The sequence below is a fragment of the Nicotiana tabacum genome, chromosome 5 (genome assembly GCF_000715075.1).
Source record: "Nicotiana tabacum cultivar K326 chromosome 5, ASM71507v2, whole genome shotgun sequence".
In the NCBI taxonomy this organism is placed as follows: domain Eukaryota; kingdom Viridiplantae; phylum Streptophyta; class Magnoliopsida; order Solanales; family Solanaceae; genus Nicotiana; species Nicotiana tabacum.
Genome location: NC_134084.1, coordinates 146,997,041 through 147,018,593, shown reverse-complemented (window position 1 = coordinate 147,018,593; position 21,553 = coordinate 146,997,041). Strand labels below are relative to the sequence as shown.

The following is a 21,553-nucleotide window of genomic DNA, read 5'->3' as shown; positions in this document are numbered from 1 at the left end:
AATTTGTGGTCCGGGAACTCTGGAGATCGCAGTGTGCAATAAAAGTACTAGTTTTTCTGGAAGTTCAATAAAAGGCCGTGTAATTTAGTTTTTTTAAAAAAAGGGTATACATGCCACATAGTGACATAATTTGGTTTCTTAAAAAATCACCATTCAATAACCCACAAGTTAGTAAGGTATTCAATTCCAATTGTGAAGATACAAACAGTCAAAAACTACGAATTTTGGACATTTTTTGGAGCCAATTTCAACAGTGACTGTAAAAGATGTAGATGATGTTAATCATTGCTGTATTAACATCATACACAAACCTAATTGCAGGAGGGCATTGGGAGTAAGAGAAAGAGATAGAAGAAACGCTCATTTATCAAACATTTATTCAAAACCGCAAAAAAAATGTATACATACAAACTTCATATAATTATTGAGAAGCTTGAGCAAAAAAAATTCCTTTTTTACTCAAGAAATGAATACAATATAATGCATTATTGACTCTCTTTTCTTCGTTGTCAACCTTTAATTTGCCGTGTTCCTACATTTTGCTCGCATTAAGTTGTGAAGAGGAGGAGCCAACTCCTTTTGAATGGCAATATCCTAGATTTTAGCATTTTGGAAGATCTTTTGGAGGTGGCAAAAGTGACTCATTTGGACCCTTTCCATTATCTACAAGGAATGCCATCTTCAATCCCCATGTTGTATGCACCTCTAAATGGCAATGCATAAACCAAACTCCTGCAATTTCATAAAACATTTAACAATCATTATATAGGCGTCATGAATTTAACTAATATACACTGATAGGGCAGCCTGGTACACTAAGCTTTTGCTATGTGTAGGGTTCGAGGAAGGGCCGAACCACAAGGGTCTATTGTATGCAGCCTTACCCTGCATTTCTGCAAGAGGCTATTTCCACAGGTCGAATCCGTGACCTCTTGGTCACATAGCATTAACTTTTACACCAAGGCTCCCCTTCTAAGTTATATACACCGATATGACAAAAAAAAATAACATGTTGTTATTTCATTTTTTCTATAGTATACCTGGATTGTCAGCGCGGAATCTTATAGCTACCCATCCTCCTGCAGGCACTCCAATTGTATTCCTCTCAACAGGATCAACAAGATTAAAATTCTTTGGATCTGTTTTTGGATTAAAATTTCCTAGCCCTTTACCTACTGCAAAGAAATTAAATCCATGCAAATGGATAGGATGGTTTTCAGGCGCTATAATTCCAGTATCCTGCAAAACTAATTGAACTGTTGCATTATATGGCAACCTGTAAACCTTCGTCCCGCTCGTCGTAGCCAAGTTTACTGGTGGTTTTCCAGTATAGTTGAATTTAATTGGAGGATTTTGAGGAAAATCTGTTGTGTAAACTCCTTTGATACCAAAGAAATGTGCTTGTAGAAGTGCTGTAGTTGGCATAACAAATGTGACATTGTTTATGCTAGCAACAACTCTGCTTCCATTACCTTGTTTGCAACTTGGACATGGATTAATTCCTAACCCTACTGTGAAAAACAACGAATGATCCACATTTTTTGGAACTTTAGCAGGGTATTTTTTCGAGTTGAGGCTTTGAAGAGAGTCTACAAAATTGTTAGCCACAGGGGTCGCGTTTTTGGGCGGAGTGTTTGTTAGGGTAGTGACTGAACTAGCCAACGTGCCCGAATAATGTAATGTGGCTGTTGCAGTCGCGTTATCGACTGCAATAGGTGCATCCATGAATGGAGAAGCAACAACCATGTATTTTCCTGAACCTTGATTAGCTGTGACAATTACATTTGTGGTTTGGCCAGGGGCAATCACAATTGTGTCTGTTTTGAAAGGTTTTATGTAGGTAGCATCTACTTCTACTACAGTCATTTTGTGGCCAGCAATCTTGAAAAAGAGTTCTTCATTGAGTGCAGCATTGATGACTCTTAACATGTAGGATTTTCCAGGATCAACACTCAATGTGTATCCACCTGTATATCATATAATTCAAAAATCAAAATTTCATTTTTCCCATGAGTTAATTTGAAGGATTTAACTCATATACAATTAATAGAGGTATTTTACACTATAAGTGTGTTTAACTTCTACAAATTGATAGTGCAAATATTTATACTATCAAGTCACCTTGAAATTCAATATAGTGCTTAATAGGTACTGAAATAGTAACCAGGTGAATAAGAAAGATAATTTGTTGCAACATGTTAAAATACACTGATAGTAGATGCCATCAATTTATTTAAACTATCAATGTACTTAAACTTGCAGATTTTATACTATTTTTAAGTGATTTTAACTTCTACATATTAACAGTGCAAATATTTATACAATCAGGTCACATCATAAATCACTACAGTGCTTAACAAGTGAAATTAGTAAAACTTGGAGAATAAGGCAGATCATTTGTTGCATGCAACAAGTTAAAATACATTGATAGTGTATAACAAAATTTATATTGTCAGTGCATATAATTTAAATTTTTTCGTGTTACCATATCAAATTTGTTATGAATAGTTATGTGTTATTTTAGATAACTCAACCTGATAGCAAAATAATTATACCATATAAGTGCACATAATTACACACAAATTTTGATATATAGCCAATTAGCTAAAAGTATAATTACCTTGGGATGGACAGTTCGAAAGGGGTCCAGGATGACCATTGATTGTGTGAGCATCAGAAACATTAGGGGCTAAACCTGACTTAATTGCTTGATTAATCACAGCTTCAGTATCAGATTTCCACCATTCAGCTGCATTAATTGATCAAACTTTAATATTAATCCCTTGAAATTAAGTAAATATTTTTTTTCCCTAAGCAAAAAAGTGAAGTAATTTATGTTCACCTAGAACAACTACAGCTTCATGGTCAGGTTTTGGAAATGGATATGGCACACCAAGCTTAGGCAAAATAACAATGGCGCCATGTACTGTGGACCTTAGCCACAGAATATGAGCATGCCAAAACAGTGTACCCCTTTGACCTGTAATGGTGAAATTGTACAAATAACTTTGTCCTGGCTGAATTGGACATTGTGTGATATATGCTGGTCCATCTGCCCAACCTGTTCTAAGTTGTCTGACACCATGCCTATTACACACCAAATGAAAAAGATTGTGTAAAGCAAATAGAACCAAGTGAATTATATACAAAGTGATGGAAATGGAAATCTTGATTTTGTAAGGAAGTTTATGTTCTATGCATTAGCCTAGTGTATAATGTATTCGGCATTCACGTAGGGTCCGGGAAGGGCGGGTGTGACGTAGACAACCTACCCTAATACAAGCATTAATAGCTTCTTCCACGGCTCTAACTCGTGACCTATAGGTCATACGGAAACAATTTTACGGTTGCTCCAAGGCTCCCGTTCTATTCTATGCATTAGCTATGTATAAAATGTTCACACAATTATGTGGGCGTTTAGACATAAGAATTGTAAAATTTCGGGAAAAAAGTGAAGAAAAAAAATTCAAGTAAAAATGGTATTTGAAAATTAGAGTTGTATTTGGACATGAATATAATTTTAGGTTGTTTTTGAATTTTTGTGAGTGATCTGAAGTGAAAATTTTGAATAATAGCTTTTTTGGAGTTTTTCAAATTTTCGAAAAATTCTGAAATTCACCCTCAAGTGAAAATTAAAAATTTCATAGTCAAACATTAATTTCGAAAAAAGTAAATTTTTTTTGATAAAAAGTAATCTTTTTTTATGGTCAATCGGTCCTATGTCACTCAAGTAATCGAATAAAAAAGTAAATAACATGCTTAAGCTATACTGATTGTGTAAAACATTAAGTGCAATTGAATTTGAGTTGACTTACCAATGGATAGAGACATTATATTTGACATGGTTAACAACTCTGATAAGCACAGTATCATCTTCCCTAGCATAGACTGTGGGTCCTGGGAATTTGCCATTAACAGTGACAATGGGCTTGGTTGAGCACAGGCGAGTCGTATTCTTCACCATTACCTGCAAAAGCAACCATCTTACGTTAAATTTTATTTTAAAGGGAAATAGGGGAGGGGATTACACGGTAGGAAATCGAACCATCACCAATAGGCAGGGGCGAAGCTGCATATCCTAAAGGGTGGTCAACTGACCGTTCTTCTTCAGAAAATTACACGGCGTATATAAGTAAAATATTAGGTTTTAGAGGTATATAACATATATTAAACAATCTTTGTCGGAGAATTTTATTCATTTCTTTAAGTTTGAACACCATTGAGGAAATTCCTGATTTGAAAGTGCAGATAGCTAACCAAATGAAGTAGTAAAATTGTGCACCGTTGTACGTTACTAGGGAATTAATTTTGTGTTTTTTTATGGGAACGTCCATGTTGTACTTATGATGTATGGTTTGACAACTTATGTTCACCTTCCTATGGTTCATAGTAATGATTTTTTTGGAAGTGTTTGGCGTCAACTAATTTGTTTTAATTTCTAGAGCTACCACCTTTTGCAAATTGGAATTTACTCTAACTAATTTATGATGCCAGCTTGTACTTCAAGAAATCTACTAGTAATTGGCAACAATTCCAAATCAACATATATTTTGTGGCATTACCAGTGGATGCCTGGATGGAACTGCTCAAAACTTCTGAAGAATATAATGTTGTCATTCTTTTTACAATGAAAATGCAAAATAATTAATAAGAGAAAGGCACCACTGTTTTGGCAAATTAAAAGTGATTAATTTGTTGAAGATCACTACGCTATCACTTGAAAATAATTCATTGCTTTCGACTTTAACTTCTACAAAATGGTAACTTAAGTTTTACACTGTCACATAACCTAAATTAAAATATACAACTATGAGTCATGAGTACTGCACATAACATGTGGAATTTGTTACCTAGAAAAAATTAAGCAATCGACAACTACAACCAGTTGCGGATCAGCCACATAGCTACAATTCAAGGGTTGTCAATTGATATCCCTTCATCGAAAAATTATGTTGTTTAGCTATGTAACTTTTTTAATGCATAGATATACTGTGTGTTGAATCCCCTTAATTTTTTTTGTGTATTAATGTCTTTAAATTTTGACACCCCTTAGTAAAAATCTTGGTTCCGCTACTGACTACAACGATTAATTTCATGAATTATATGTAAAAATTAGTTACACTATTAGAATATATAAGTTAAATCCTTCTTTACTACTCCTATTAAAAAGACTTTTTAACTAAAGACATATTGAAATACTATTAAAGACTTACATTGAAGTTGTAACGTCGAATCCGGCATTCTACAAAGGCTGGAAAGAGGCAGGCAAACAAGATAAAAATACGAACCCAAGATTCCATTTTTTTGTCTCTTTTCACTAAGTAATAGAGAAGTGGTTTTCTTTCAGTTGTGATATATTTTAGGCTTGTTGCATTCAAGAGATGACAATGTAATGTATATATAGGTGAAAATGCCCTTTAATTTAATTAGCTGCTCTGTCGTTTTTCTTTAGTTAGGTGATGAGATGGATATTGGGGTCCCTCTAATCTACTTCTCGAACAACAACGAACTTCTTTTACGTAATTTTCCCCCTATTATTTCTTGTATATTACATAAAGTTTAAAACTCTGTGGCCCACTATAATTTTGCTAGTTAAGCTATTTTTGTGTTTGTGTGTATGTTGGGAGTGTCTGAAAAATTTATGTTCATTTTGTCAATTGATTTATTATTGATCTAAAGCCATCCATGATTCTTGTTTTTCTTCATGTCCACATGCAACAGAAAAATCTGTTCAAAAAAAGAAAAAGAAATTGAGTATTGTTCATAATTCAAACTAAAAAGGATAGAAATTTCATTATTGGGAACCGGATTAAGGGTTTCTTAACAAGAAAATCATGTTTTTAATTAATTATATTATGAAATGAATGGTAGTAAGAATTGGTATCATTTGGTAATTGTGAGTAGTCGATGTGCTACCAATGCTTTATGTATTAAAGGGATTAGTGTCTAACTTTAGAGAAGTGCCCGAGGGATTTAAAATTAACGGTATATTCAGAAAAAATAAGAAAAATGTTTTAACACTCTAAGACACGACCAACTAAATAAAAATGAAATAAGACTATTATTGTAGTAAAGCAGGAAACTTTATTTTTAAATCGTTTCATAGGGATACATCTCATGCATTTCCGAGGCCTTTTTGTGCATGGATTTTTTTTTATAAAAGTTGTTTGTGTTATAATAAAGAAGTTTCTACTATCTACCGATTCTGTGAAGGGTAGTCATAAAATATGTAGAGGATAAAGACTGTCTCTTTTACAATATGATAGTATATAGTAGTGACGAATTATCTCTAATTTTAATAGTCACACTAACTCAGAAGCCAAAAGGTATGATTGATCATTATATCAGCTTTATGCTATTCGAATTTGAATTGGTCGAAACTCTAATACAGAAATTAAACATTAGATAAAAAAACCAAAAGTACATATCAATAAAGAAAAGGGGTTAAAGTAGGTTGAGGTAGCAAGACAAGTGGGTGAATCCTCCTCCATGTTCTACTTCCTCTTTCAAGAATTATGCAAGCTTTATTTATAATAAGTCAAAACATCAACAAAAGAACTAAATGTCAGCATATATCCTCTTTTCAACAAAAATAATAACGACAACAAGTATTATTAACTAGTAAATTTGCTCGCGCTTTGTGCGATCGTGAAGAATTTGAATTTAGAAATAGCTTCTTTTGTTTTTTAAATGTTGTTTAGATGAGAATAATTTATCAATATGTCGTTTAAATTTAATTTAAATGAGAATGACACAACTGTATATTAATTAACTTAAGAGGGTAGAGGACAAAAGATAGTAGCATATTTTCTTTGACAATTTGATAGTGTAGACATGTGATTTTTGACCCTCCCAAGATTTTACATATTTTAGTATTTAAATACTTAGTTTAGGTCTAATATAGTTACTTCAACTAATTTTTGGCTCTTTTACATTATTTTTACCACAAAATTAAAAAATACAAAAAAATAGTTTCATTCTTCTCTATTTAATTAAGGTATTAGGTATTTTTAGAAGAATATTATGTTTTACCCATTTTTATTATAATTTTTAAAAAAATACCAAAAATAGCTTCATGTCATAATATAGTTTGTTTTAATTAATTAGTAATGATTTTACAATTTTATAGTATATTGTTTTAGGAAAGAAATCAACATTTTTAGTCTTGTAAAGCTAAAGGGCCATTTTTAAATACAATTTTAGCCCAAATTTGAAGCCCAAATACCTTATCCATGACCAAATCCATCAGATTTGTCTCTTATTTTTGAACTAAAAATAAGGCCCTTTCACGATCTTCATGGAGACTACAAGACAAACCCTAGCCGGAACACTAGGAAAAGACCACCCATAGCCGCCCGTTTCCACCACTTCGCCGGAAAACCAGCGACCCCCACCAGCTTCTTCTTCTTCAACCCACTGGCGTCGACTTCCTCTGTTTCCTACCAGCTATGACCAGCTACACCAGCAGACACCGGCTGCACCAGTCCCTCACCTCACCACACACCAGCGCACCACTGTCCAACCACCAGCCGGCCTCATTCATCTCCCAAACCACCAACAACTGCCAGAAATTAGCAGCGGCGGTGCGCTATCAGGAGCAGCCTTCTTCAACCTTAGAACACCAAAAACCCTAGGGATACACAACAACCAGCCGCCGCCACCCTGCTCTCCAAGCTGAATCCCTTCAACCGTGAACCAGCCCTCAAACGACCAAAGACCACCTGAACTTCACTCCAAACAACCCCTGACCTCTTCAACACCACCAAAATCTCTGCCGCCTACCCCTATTTTCAGAAGAGAAAGAGAAACAACGACTGTTCCTTTCTTCTCCAAGACCTAACAGCGGGAACATCCGCCAGATCACCTGAAAACGGCCACCAAATCTCCACCATCAGTAGCAGCCCTAGAAGCAAACGTTTGGGGCTTGAAAGGGGACCAAACAGTAACGAAAAGGAGGGGGAATGGACTAATCTGATCATTGCAATAATAAAAATATCAAAAAATATTTTACTTTCTTTTGGTTCAATGCCATTTCGAAAAATAAATCAAAACATAAACAGAGTTAGAGTCATTTTATTATCGAAAGATCATTGCTTGAGTTCGTTTGGATTTGAATCCTGGTTTGGTTGAGTTTCCGGTGCCGATTCGAGTTTTCATCCGCGGTTCATTGCATTTTCAAGTTCAAAACAGTGAAACAATTAATTTCCATCTATATTGAGGTCCGGTTCTTTAACCCTCTGTTCAAATTATTTTCTTTTAAACTTATGTGTTGTTTGTGGAAATATTTGATTGATCCATATTAGTCATATGTTACTTGGTTAGTTTGCTCATATCAACAGTTTAGATTTGCATGAACTATTTGTTGAATGAAGTATAACTAAAGGAATTTTAGTTAGATTAAGATTTAAGTGCAAATTAAGGCAAGTGGTTGCGGTGGATAAATGGCATTGGCAAATTTGGGCTTAACATGGTTTCATTATATTGCGTTGTGTTTTAGTTATTTTAATCGCTAGTGGCATGCCTAGGCCGACGATATTTGGGTAGGCAAGCCTTAGTATTTTGTTGGTCTTGAGGCGAGAGGTTGTTCTCTTAGTTAAATTTATCCGGGGAATGCCCCGAAGGACTTGTATATATTTTGTTCCGGGGTATGCCCTGAAGTATTTGTACTTGAAGATCGATAGTAGAACTCGTAGTATTTTTATTTTATTATTTTTCCTTTTATTAGGTGGGGACGACCTCGAGCCTCATGTGTGTTTATGTTGCTTTTTCGTGATTTTACCTCAACCCGAATATTTTAAAAGCCAACTAGATCGAGTACGCAACTGTGACCTTCATGGGACTTGGGGAGTGCCTAACACCTTTTCCCCGAGTCAAATGAACCCCCTTACCCGAATCTCTTGTGCAGATTTAGTTTTTTAGTCTAAAGTGTTTTTAAAGGAAAATCATTTTTAAAATGGTGACCTGGCACACCAAAACAAATGTCAGGTGGCGACTCTGAAATTATCCTTTTGAATACAAATTTTTGTCACTTTCTAATTGAAAACCCTTTTGAGCTTTGCAAAATCCTTTTATTATTTTTAAGAGGGTTAGTTAGTGTGGTTAAAAAGGGGTGTGACATCTCTGGCGACTCTGCTGGGGATTTGCAGGTTCGAGCTGATACTTGATCTTATTGGCTTTTAGGTATTCAGTTGAGGTGTTTGTTTTCTTTATTTGCTTTGTTTGTTTAGTTTGTTTGTTTTATTTCTTGTTTTGTTGGTTATTTGTTTATCGCTTTTCTTAATGTGTTACTGCTTTATAAACTGTCATCATTTGTATAACCATGGGTCTTCTTTCTGCAACAAGTTTCGGAGTATGTGTCGCATGCACGAACTCTTTGTTGAGTCACCCTTAATTTAGGAGGGGGGTCGTCGGACGTATGAAGTGGGTGGAAAGCTTGAGCAGCCACCATCGACCATACGCTCCCCTGAATTGCCTTGTCTAGTGAACCCCAAACATAGGTCAACCTTTAGGTTATTTTTATTTGCATCATGTCATTTAGACCTAGCAGGGCTCGGTCCTAGGCACCGTGTCCCTTTGTAGGAAGCATATCCAATTTTTGTCGAAAATGGGCCCGTGGCCCAAAAAGGCATTCAATCATCCCAATGTGATACATGTTGCATCTTTGAGGGCAAAAAGGTCATTTGGTGGACCGATGCTTAGGAAAGAAGGGTGAAAGACGAAGCAAGTAGGCCCGATTATATTTTTCTTTCACTACCTTTTCAAAACAAAAAAAAAAAGATACAAAAAAATAAAAAAGAAAATCCAAAAAGATTTTACACTTTTCCATTATTTTCCAAAAATTCAAAAAAAAAAAGAGGAAAAGAAAATCCAAAAAGATTTTACAGTTTTCCTTAATTTTCCAAAAATTCAAAAAAAAAGGAGAAAAAAAAATCCAAAAAGATTTTACATTTTCCATCATTTCTCAAAAAGAAAAAAATATGGTTTTCCAAATTAGTTGCATTTTTTTAAAGAATTTCTCCCATGTCCAATCTTCCCGAACTACGCGAACTTGATTCTCGTCTTTCGGGGTGATATACGTAGGCAAACCACATAGGGTCCAATATTCCTAGTGAGTCTTAGGTTCTTGGCTTTGCGGGGTCTTAGCCAAATCTTGCATGTCTAGCCACTTTTGGCCACATCGACCATTCTTGCAAAATGGGGTTATTTTTGCAAAAGTAGTTCAATTACCCATGTCTTAGGATTTTGAGTCCACAACTAGGAGTCATATTACTTTAAGGCACGTCCTTATTGAGTTTGCATCTTTAGCCACTTTTGGCCATATCGGCCATTGTTGCAAAATGTGGTCATTTTCACAAAAGTGGTTCAATTACCCGTGTCTTAGGATTTTAAGTCCACAACTAGGTGCCATATTACTTTATGTTCCTTCCTTTATGAGTTTGCATCTTTATCCATTTCTGGTCATATCGGCCATTTTTGCAAAATGGTCATTTCTGCAAATTCATTTTGGGCCATGGTTATTGGGAGTTTGAATCCATATAAGCCTTAGGGAAGTATTTCTATCTCTTTGAGGTCATCTTTGCTGAGTTTGCGCTAGTAGCCGTCCTTGGCCACGTAGGTCATTTTGCAAAAAATAGCCTTAATCATGCCTTGCATGTGTCCAATATGAGGTGTCGTGGCGTCACATGTGTCTTGAGTCACTAACTCTATTTGATCTTATTTTTCTCATTCAGGTATGAATCAATTTGCTAAAGTTTGAGCATGACAAATATCCCAAGACCATTCTAGTCAAGACCATTGCATGCACGAGTTGCTTGAGGAAATTTTTTATTTTTGGTCTATTTCATATTGTCTTTTAATTTTTAGTCGTGTACAATAGTATCGAGTCTGTCAATCTAGTTAAGATTGTCGAGTCTTTTTGTTATAGTGCTTCCTGTTTTGTATTTGAAAAACCAAGAAAAAAGTTATACATGAAAAATCCAAAAGATATTGTTTTTTTAGTTTATTCTTCCATTACTTTTTTCAGAACTATGTTTGATCTGATTCATGAGGGACATGATACATAGGCAACCTACGTAGGGTTTGATCGAATTATTTTCTTCAAAAAAAGAAAAAAAAGGAGAATAAAGCTGTGGGATGTGAGAAGTGAGAGGAAAGAAAAGAGTATTTATCAGAAAGAAAAAAGGGAAGGAAAATGAGCAAGCCAAGAATTGCTAGAAAAGAAAGAAAAGAGTAGATCGGAATGAACAAAATTGGGATGATGTCAAATGACCTTATGACTCTCGAAGCCATTCTAGAACCATTAACTGTGACTAGGGGCATTGCACGCAATGTGATATTTCTATCTGATAATGCCCTAACGCTAACATATTGGCTTTGTTTTGCTTCTCTTTGTTACTTTCATTGTTATCATAACAGAGGGTGGTTAGTTTGTGGCACTTTGGCGATTCGCCCATACAACACAAGGTTAAAGAGCAAGGTAGCCATGACTAGCAAAGAAACAGACACTGGGGTTGTAGACCCACCAAGGGATATCGTAGAATCAGAATCGGAACTGAAAGATGAGGTCCGAAGGTTGAAACATCAGATGGCGAAAATGTATCAGGCCTGGTTTAAGGGACTTCCTCAACCTTCACTCCCCACTAACTACACTGAAAACCCTGCAACTATCTCACCACTATCACGAGCCCAGGTTCCCACTACCGTTAACCCTTCCCCTTAACATGCATCGGGCTTTACCCCTTACCACAATTTCCCTGGCACCTCCTCCCAAATTTTCCATGCTCCACCAGCCAAAACGACCTCATACCCTACTCCGACATCTGCTCCTATTTTTGTAGTTCCTCCACCAACTACTCTTCCTGGATCCTCTAGCGAGACTGTGTTCAAACTCCCCGATGCCCAAGGAAAGAGACCCAAGGAAAGTTTTAGGGAGTTTTGGTTCAGATGGAACGAACAAGTTGCCCGGGTCAGTTCTCCGATTAATAGAAAAGATGTTTTTGAGCCCCGCCAACGACATAATCCAGTGGGCAGTCCTGCTAAACACTTTCAGCCCCAATACCGACCCCATGAATATCCTCATACTCCAGATAATCCTCACAAATGCTACTTTCCTCCACAAAATCCCCGAAGTCATACCTCACCTCCCTAGTACTCTATCCACAATGCACCGCCATATGCTCCACACTCACAAAACCCGCAACGGCTTGCACCGCCTCCACAAATGTCTTACGCACCTCAACAAGCATATCAACCCCTACCCGAAAGAGGTTCCAACCAAGGCCGGAGTACAAAATGAGAAGGCAGCAGCAAAGAGAAAGGTCTTTCACTCCAATCGGAGAATCCTACACAAACTTGTTTGAAAAGTTAAAACAGTCTGGCCTGATTGAGCCGCTCATCGGCTATACTCCGGACCCATATGCAAAAGGTTTTGATCCTACTGTACGGTGCATGTACCACTCTAATGTCCAAGGGCATAACATTGAAGATTGTCTTGCTTTGAAAAAGGAGATAGAAAGAATGATTCAAAAAGGGATAATTGTGGTCCAAGATAGTGACAACCAGAACATTGCACAGAATCCTTTACCTGTACATGACGATGCACACTTTTTGGGGAAGATGCATGGTGACAGGGAGTATGAGAATCCTTTGGAAACTTGCTAACTGAAGTTAATGATATTGAAATTGGTGAAGGTCCCAGTAATTTTGATGTGCAACCCAGTGGCTAAGATGTCGAGCTTGGTAATTGGAAAAACACTCCTTTCTTGGCTAGCCAAGGAAGAGTTTTGGTGGTTTATTTTGTTGTCATTTCTGTTTGTCCGGGTTATTTCAGGGTTGTAATTCGGATATTGTCTTGTAGCTCAAACTCTTCTTCTTCTCATTTTGTCCAGTTCGTTTAGTTGTAGTAATTCGTCTAGTGTTATTTAGGATTATTCCAGGGTTGTAACCCATGTCTATTTTGCTTGTCTTGTTCAAATGCTTTTCATCATCTATCTAATGCAATCTCTTAATTTCTGTTAGTTCTAGTCAATTTTTGTTTAGGTCATTTTTCCTTTTATAGTTCTTTTCATGCTGATTCTAGTGACATAACATGCACGCATAATTCTCAGCCTGGTCTTGAAAGTTAGTCTAATTATGAAGCAATGACACAGTTTTAAATATGATAAAATGAGGCATTTGAGGAAACAAGTAAAGATTCAAGCATCCTGAGATTACCTGAAGCTTGAATTGAGTGAAACTGAGGCAATTAGTCTGGGAAATCAAGAGGTTGATAAGAGCATACAACAAGGAAATGCCTCTCAAGCAGTTTGAGTTAAATCAGTCAGTGTTGAAATGCATTCTTCCACATCAAGATAAGGTTGAATCAAGTTTGCTCTGAACTGGCAAGGGTCCTTCATTGGGACAAAGGTATTGCTCATTGGCACTTTTTGTTTGTGTTGATGCCGTCAATAGATCTGTGTATGATTTATTTGCTTATCTTCAATTGCATGTTTTACTTGGCATTTTAAGTTCGGTATGACGAAGGCATTATTTTCTGCTACCCAAACACTTTTATCTTTTGCTACCGATTTTGAGCCCTAATTTTGTTCCATACCCCTCTTTTGGAATCGAAAATAGAGCTAGGAACTAGAAAAGGAAAAGAAAAAGAGGAAAATAAGAAAAAAAAGATAAAAAGAAAAAAAAGGAAGGAAAGAAAAAGGAAAAAAAAAAGAAAAAGAAAAAAAAAAGAGAAAAGTGACAAAAACAAACAACTTTCTTTTGAACTACGTTCGACCTGATTCTTGTCACCACAAGATACGTAGGCAACCTTACGGTTCGGTCACACTAAATAAAATATTTCATAATTCCCAAGTCAAGAGTGGGGCAGTTTTTCTTAGAAATCTCATCAAAGCAAAAATCCAAAAAAAAATCCCCAAACTCCAAGAAACTGGGACAAAAGTTTTAATTTTGCCAAAAAGCCTAATTCCAAAAGTTGTAATTTTGAACCCTCTTCATCTTAAATTATTTTGAGCCTTCATACACCCTTTCTTTTCAACCCTGTCCAAAAGCCTACATTATGGTCCAAAGAAAGACCTTTTGACCAATCTTTGAGGATGCCAAATCAAGTGTGTGGTGAAAGTATGATCTTCCTGCATCATGTAATACCTTTGTTCTCAGCACAATGAGAGAAAATGATAAAATGAGAGAGTCTTATCGGTGAAAACTCTCAGGGGCACCGTAAGGCGACGTGAGTTGAGAAAAGAGCAAAATGAGAGAGGCTTGATGGTGAAAACCTTTAGGGCACTACAAGTCGACTGAGGATTGCGGATCAAATGGGACAATTGAAGCGTTGAAGCCCAGTTTCACAGCGAAGAGGTATAACAAGAGTTGAATATTAGACTTGCTTGAGAGATTAGGCCACTTAATCCAAGGGTGCATGTCATGGTCATTAGAGTTCGTATCCACATCTGATAAGTTTCTACTTCGTAATTTTCTTGTTAGGTATCATCTCTTTCCCATGTCCCTTATTTTGTTCCTCTCGTTTTGTTTGAGTCCCTTCTTGAGTCTGTTTGGTCAAAACAAGTGAGAAATGACTTCAAAATTTGCTACCAGCTTTCTAATTGCACAAAACGAACTTGGATAGCACATTAACGTGGCATGAGTTACGGAAAAGTGGTATGCGCATTGAGTTGGTAACAATCAACATGCTTTGGTATTCATGTGAGAAATGCAAGGGTTCGGTAAATGTCAATCCATGAGCAAAATGCAACAGATAGAGGATATTGGGAACAAATGGAGCAGAGGTATTTTCTGTGATAAGGGTTGAAAAAAATGGGCAGTCGATAACAGTCGAGGTCGTCCAGGTTAAAATCAAAGTTATCTTGGCAGTGGCAGAAGCAGAGACTCAGCAATAATGCCACAAACTAACCACCACATTTTCAAACTAATAAGATTTTATCTGAAACATGGGAAAGAAAATTTGTTAATCCATAGGGACCCTCCCATGAAGAAGGCATGACTCAGGGGCAAGAAATTCTATTCAGAATCCTCCAAGAAGAGAGCATGGCTCAGGTAAGTTCATTCTCGACTTTTCAGATCCTCCTGGATAATGTGATTTAGTTTAAAATTTTCAGGACCCTCATGGATAATGGGATTTAGTTTTCAAGTTTTCAAGAACCTCCTGGATAATGGGATTTAGTTTTAAGTTTTCAAGACCCTCCTGGATAATGGGATTTAATTTTAAAAGTTCTCAGGACCCTCATGGAGAATGAGACCTAGTTAAATTTAAAGGCCTTCATAGATAACAAGATTTAGCGTAAGTTCTACCTTTAAAAAATATAATTTAGCTTTAAAGTTGTTACTCTTAAGATGAGATTTAATTTAAAGTTTTTAGGGCCCTCCTAAATAATGGGATTTAACTTTTAATTATTAGAGCTTTTTAGGTAACATGATTCGATTAACACTCACAGATGTGCCCAGATTCCAAACTGGGGCAGAAAAGTTTCTTTTGTTTTGTCTGTTTTATTGTAATGGCAGGCGCCCACCTGGATAACAAGGGAATACTGTTCAAATTTTGGCCATCAGGCGCCCACCTGGATAATGAGGGAATACAATTTAAGTTTTGGTAATCAGGCACCCACCTGGATAACGAGGGAATACAATTCATGTTTTTGGTTATCAGGCACCCACCTGGATAACGAGGAAATGCAATTCAAGTTTTTGGTAATCAGGCACCCACCTGGATAACGAGGGAGTACAATTCAAGTTTTGGTAATCAGGCGCCCACCTGGATAACGAGGGAATACAATTCAAGTTGTTGGTAATCAGGCACCCACCTAGATAATGAGGGAATACAATTCATGTTTTGGAAATCAGGTGCCCACCTGGATAACGAAGGAATACAATTCGAGTTTTTGGTAATCAGGCGCCTACCTGGATATCGAGGGAGTACAATTCAAGTTTTTGGTAATCAGGCACCCCACCTAGATAACGAGGGAATGCAATTCAAGTTTTTGGTAATCAGGCACCCACCTGGATAATGAGGGAGTACAATTCAAGTTTTGGTAATTAGGCACTCACTTGGATAACGAGGGAATACAATTCTAGTTTGGTAATCAGGCACCCTCCTGGATAACGAGGGAATACAATTCAAGTTTTTGGTAACTAGGCGCCCACCTGGATAACGAGATAATACAATTCAAGTTTTGGTAATCAGGCGCCACCTGGATAATGAGGGAATACAATTCAAGTTTTGGTAATCAGGCGCCTACCTGGATAACGAGGGAATACAATTCAAGTTTCGGTAATCAGGCACCCACCTAGATAACGAGGGAATACAATTCAAGTTTTTGGCAATTAGGCACCCACCTGGAGAACGAATGAACCCATATCAAGTTTCAAGTCAGTCGCAGGCGCCCATCTAGAGAATGAGGGAATCCATATCAAGTTTCAAGCTTTAACGGCAGGCGCTCACCTGGAGAACGAGGGAATCTATTTCAGAATTATTGTGATTTTCAAGTCAGCAATAGGAGCCCACCTGGAGAACGAGGGAAGTCATCTCAAGTTTTAAGTCACTGGCAGGCGCCCACCTGGAGAATGAGAGAATTCATTTCAAGTTTTAAGGCGCTGGCAGGCACCCACCTGGAAAACGAGGGAATTCATTTCAGAGTTACTTTCAATTCGCAAATTCAAGAAACATCAGGAGCCCGCTTGAAGAACAGGGTCCATCTTTCAGTTTCATGTTGAAGATCAAGTAAAGATTCAAGACAAGAAGTAGATAGGATCTTGTATTTTTCTTTTACTTATGCTGTAATTTTTCCTTTTACTTTTGATGTAATGGCAGGAACCGCGGATCAGAACCACGACGAAACCTCAATCGGTTCTCCACCTTGGTAAACTCCGTCACTCTACCTACTTCTGAACAACACATGGCCTGATTCCTTTATAGCCATGGATATGTCGGCAGCTCAGATACTAGGGCTCGGTCACACTCTCTTTCTTTCTCTAAATTTTTGGTCTATCTAAAAAAGGGTCGGGTCAAAAAACCTGTCTTGTCGATCTTTGTCTGAAAATACTTCGTATTTCCAATCAAAGAGAAGCAGCTGTAGACATGTGATTTTTGACCCTCCCCAAGATTTTACATATTTTAATATTTAAATACTTAGTTTAGGTCTAGTATAGTTACTTCAACTAATTTTTTACTCTTTTACATTATTTTTACCACAAAATTAAAATATACAAAAAAATAATTTCATTCTTCCCTATATAATTAAGGTATTAGGTATTTTTAGAAGAATATTATTTTTTACCCATTTTTATTATAATTTTAAAAAAAAATACCAAAAATAGCTTCATGTCATAATATTGTTTGTTTTAATTAATTAGTAATGATTTTATAATTTTATAGTATATGTTTTTAGAAAAGAAATCAACATTTTTAGTCTTGTAAAGCTAAATGGGCATTTTTAAATACAATTTTAGCTCAAATTTGAAGCCCAAATACCTTATCCATGCCCAAACCCATCAGATTTGTCTCTTATTTTTGAACTAAAAACAAGGACCTTTCAGGATCTTAATGGAGACTACAAGACAAACCCTAGCTGGAACCCTAGGAAAAGACCACCCATAGCCGCCCATTTCCACCACTTCGCTGGAAAACCAGCGACCCCCACCGGCTTCTTCTTCTTCAACCCATCGGCATCGACTTCCTCCATTTCCGACCAGCTACACCAGCAGACACCGGCTGCACCAGTCCCTCACCTCACTACACACCAGCGCACCACTATCCAACCACCTTCCAACCACCAGCTGACCTCATTCATCTCCCAAACCACCACCAACTGCCAGAAATCAGCAGCAGCGCGCCATCAGGAGTAGCCTTCTTCAACCTTGGAACACCAAAAACCCTAGTGATACACAACAACCAGCTGCCGCCACCCTGCTCTCCAAGCTGAACCCCTTCAGCCGTGAACCGGCCCTCAAACCACCAAAGACCACCTGAACTTCACTACAAACGACCCCTGACCTCTTCAACACCACCAAAACCTCTTTCGCCCACCTCCATTTTCAGAAGAAAAAGAGAAACAACGGCTGTTCCTTTCTTCTCCAGGACCTAACAGCGGGAACATTCGCCAGATCACCTGAAAGCGGCCACCAAATCTCCACCATCAGTAGCAGCCCTAGAAGCAAACGTTTGGGGCTTGAAAGGGGACCAAACAGTAACGAAAATGAGGGGGAATGGACTAATCTGATCATTGCAATAATAAAAATATCAAAAAATATTTTACTTTCTTTTGGTTCAATGCCATTTCGAAAAATAAATCAAAACATAAACAGAGTTAGAGTCATTTTATTATCGAAAGGTCATTGCTTGAGTTCGTTTGGATTTGAATCCTGGTTTGGTTGAGTTTCCGGTGCCGATTCGAGTTTTCATCCGCGGTTCATTGCATTTTCAAGTTCAAAACAGTGAAACAATTAATTTCCATCTATATTGAGGTCCGGTTCTTTAACCCTCTGTTCAAATTATTTTCTTTTAAACTTATGTGTTGTTTGTGGAAATATTTGATTGATCCATATTAGTCATATGTTACTTGGTTAGTTTGCTCATATCAACAGTTTAGATTTGCATGAACTATTTGTTGAATGAAGTATAACTAAAGGAATTTTAGTCAGATTAAGATTTAAGTGCAGATTAAGGCAAGTGGTTGCGGTGGATAAATGGCATTGGAAAATTTGGGCTTAACATGGTTTCATTATATTGCGTTGTGTTTTAGTTATTTAATCGCTAGTGGCATGCCTAGGCCGACGACATTTGGGTAGGCAAGTCTTAGTATTTTGTTGGTCTCGAGGCGAGAGGTTGTTCTCTTAGTTAAATTTATCCGGGGAATGCCCCGAAGGACTTGTATATATTTTGTTCCGGGGTATGCCCTGAAGTATTTGTACTTGAAGATCGATAGTAGAACTCGTAGTATTTTTATTTTATTATTTTTTCTTTTATTAGGTGGGGACGACCTCGAGCCTCATGTGTGTTTATGTTGCTTTTTTTCGTGAGTTTACCTCAACCCGAATATTTTAAAATCCAACTAGATCGAGTACGCAACCGTGACCTTCACGGGACTTGGGGAGTGCCTAACACCTTCTCCCCGAGTCAAATGAACCCCCTTACCCGAATCTCTGGTGCAGATTTAGTTTTATAGTCTAAAGTGTTTTTAAAGAAAAATCATTTTAAAAACGGTGACCTGGCACACCGAAACAAATGTCAGGTGGCGACTCTGAGTTAATCCTTTTGAACACAAATTTTTGTCACTTTCTAATTGAAAACCCTTTTAAGCTTTGCAAAATCCTTTTATTATTTTTAAGAGGGTTAGTTAGTGTGGTTAAAAAGGGGTGTGACAGATAGTATACAGAAAAAAATAAAAAGAAAGAAAAAATCTCCATATACAAATAGTTTTCAAGAAGTTGCAGCAAAGGATGCAGAGCCATAAAACAGTACAACATTGCATGAAAGTGCTAGCCTCAATACCACTACCATATTTGGTGTAATGTTTTTCTGCATAAGTTATTATAATATTTGGTTTCTAATTTTATTTTTCATGTAGTTAACATCCATATAAGCTATATAGAAATTTATGTATGACTTTATGTGGCATAAAATGTAAAATAAGAATATGCGAATTAGTAATTCATGAATTAAAATAATGAAATAACAAAAATAACCCTTACAGTAACCACAAGTTAATTTGTTAAAACAATAAACATATATTCTAAGATATCCATTAATATATAATAATTTTTAATATAATAAAGCTAAATTAATTTCAATAGAAAATAATTTCTACATTACAATTCATATATTACAATCTTGTATTGTGAATCCCTCAATTATATTCTTTGAATTAATAGTCATTATGTTACATTAATAATTCTTGTACCACTAATCCTTACAGAATGCATTATAATCCCTACAATATATTTGTATAACTTTCTTCTAAACTAAACGATATCTAGGTAATTATTACTAAAAAAAAATCACAATAAGAGAGGAAAACAAATTGATTAATAAGAAAAAAAAATTGAGAATTTTTAACAACAAAGAATAAGTTGAGAAACTTGAGGACTTCGTATGATCCATCATTGCGTAAAATTTTATATAAAAATTTCGTTAAGCAGCATGTCAGCATACTTTGGCTTCGTTCCCCTGCTACACTTTTGAAAATATCGTGTCCTGAAGATAAAAGATGTTAACCTCACCAACAAAGAAAAGGAATTAGAAAAGAAGAAGTGAACTAAGCAATGAAAACTTTGCACTGTGAAGCTATAATAGCGAATTGAAGAGGAAATAATCAATAATATTATCAACAAATTTAATATAATTCCTTAAAGTTAAAAAGAGAAAGGAAGAACAAAATTTATCTCATTTTTTATGTTCATGCCATCAAAAAAATCAAACCAAGTGCCTTTCATTCATAGAAGACCGTCCAGGCTTATATAGTAAAATAAATAGCCTCAACTTTAATGATGGAGAGGAAAAGACACGAAGAACTTGAGAATTATGGTAATTTTTCAATTCTCCATTAGTAATTTAGTATACACAATAAATGATATTGTAATAACTTTTAGACAATTAATTTTATACAGTAACTTATAAACAATGACATTAAATATGGGAAGGGTAGTAACTTATACAAAATGAATATATATGGGAGTTATTTTGTGTAAAAGATGTTCAATAAGGGAAGGATAGTAACTTATACACAATAAATTTATATGGGAGTTATTTTGGGTAAAAACATCTTAAATAAGGGATGAGGAAAAGAAGCATATTATTAATTACTTAAAAGAAGAAGAAAGGCAAAAAAAAAAAAAGGAAAAAATAAATAAATAGTATCCTTGGCAAAAAAGAGGTGCCAACTCATCTCCTATTTTCCCAACTTTATATATATATATATATATATATATATATCATTCATCATCCCTCACGTTTGCTCTTGGCCTCACCTCCAATAACAAAGAAGGAAAAGAAAATGAAATAAAAATGAATGAATAATGATGTGAAAATTAGTTACTATTAGTTGTCCTTTAGGGGAGATGGAGGTTTGTAGAGTTGCTTCATGTCAAATACAGCCTACTAATATTTCAGAGTTCAGACCAACTATACTAATCGTAATTTCCACACTTCAAACTTAACAACTTTTATTTTTGTTGGTTCAAAAGAGTATTATATTATACATTACTAGTTACTACTATAATTAAGTAGTAATGTTACATGCCATGGTGGATATACACAGTATAGTTCAACTTTCTGTTTGATCTATGTAATTATGATGAATAAGTGGATCTTCAAACTTAACAACTTTGCAAAAAAAAAAAAAAAAACTGCTCGTCCCCACCTCGATCTCCCTCTCCCCAAAAAGAAGAGTTGTTTCACCAAATTTTGGAAGAAAATTGTTAATGAAATTATGAAAATGAAGAACATAGGACAGGAATTTGAATTTATGTTTTTATATTTAGCGTGTGAGGGAGGAGAGTAATCATAACATTGCACAACATTTTTAGAGGATAATATACACACCAATCA

At 36.0% G+C, this 21,553-nt stretch overlaps 1 protein-coding gene across 1 annotated transcript; it reads right to left on the bottom strand.

The window, feature by feature from the left end:
* Positions 1-345: 345 nt before the first annotated feature.
* LOC107815407 (laccase-4-like) lies at positions 346-5,364 on the bottom strand. The gene is made up of 6 exons (XM_016640979.2): positions 5,214-5,364; positions 3,816-3,967; positions 2,843-3,087; positions 2,621-2,749; positions 1,041-1,967; positions 346-732 (listed from the first exon to the last, which is right to left on the bottom strand). The coding sequence occupies exons 1-6, from the start codon at positions 5,298-5,300 to the stop codon at positions 602-604; spliced, it is 1,671 nt and encodes a 556-aa protein (XP_016496465.1). The 5' UTR covers positions 5,301-5,364; the 3' UTR covers positions 346-601.
* Positions 5,365-21,553: the final 16,189 nt, after the last annotated feature.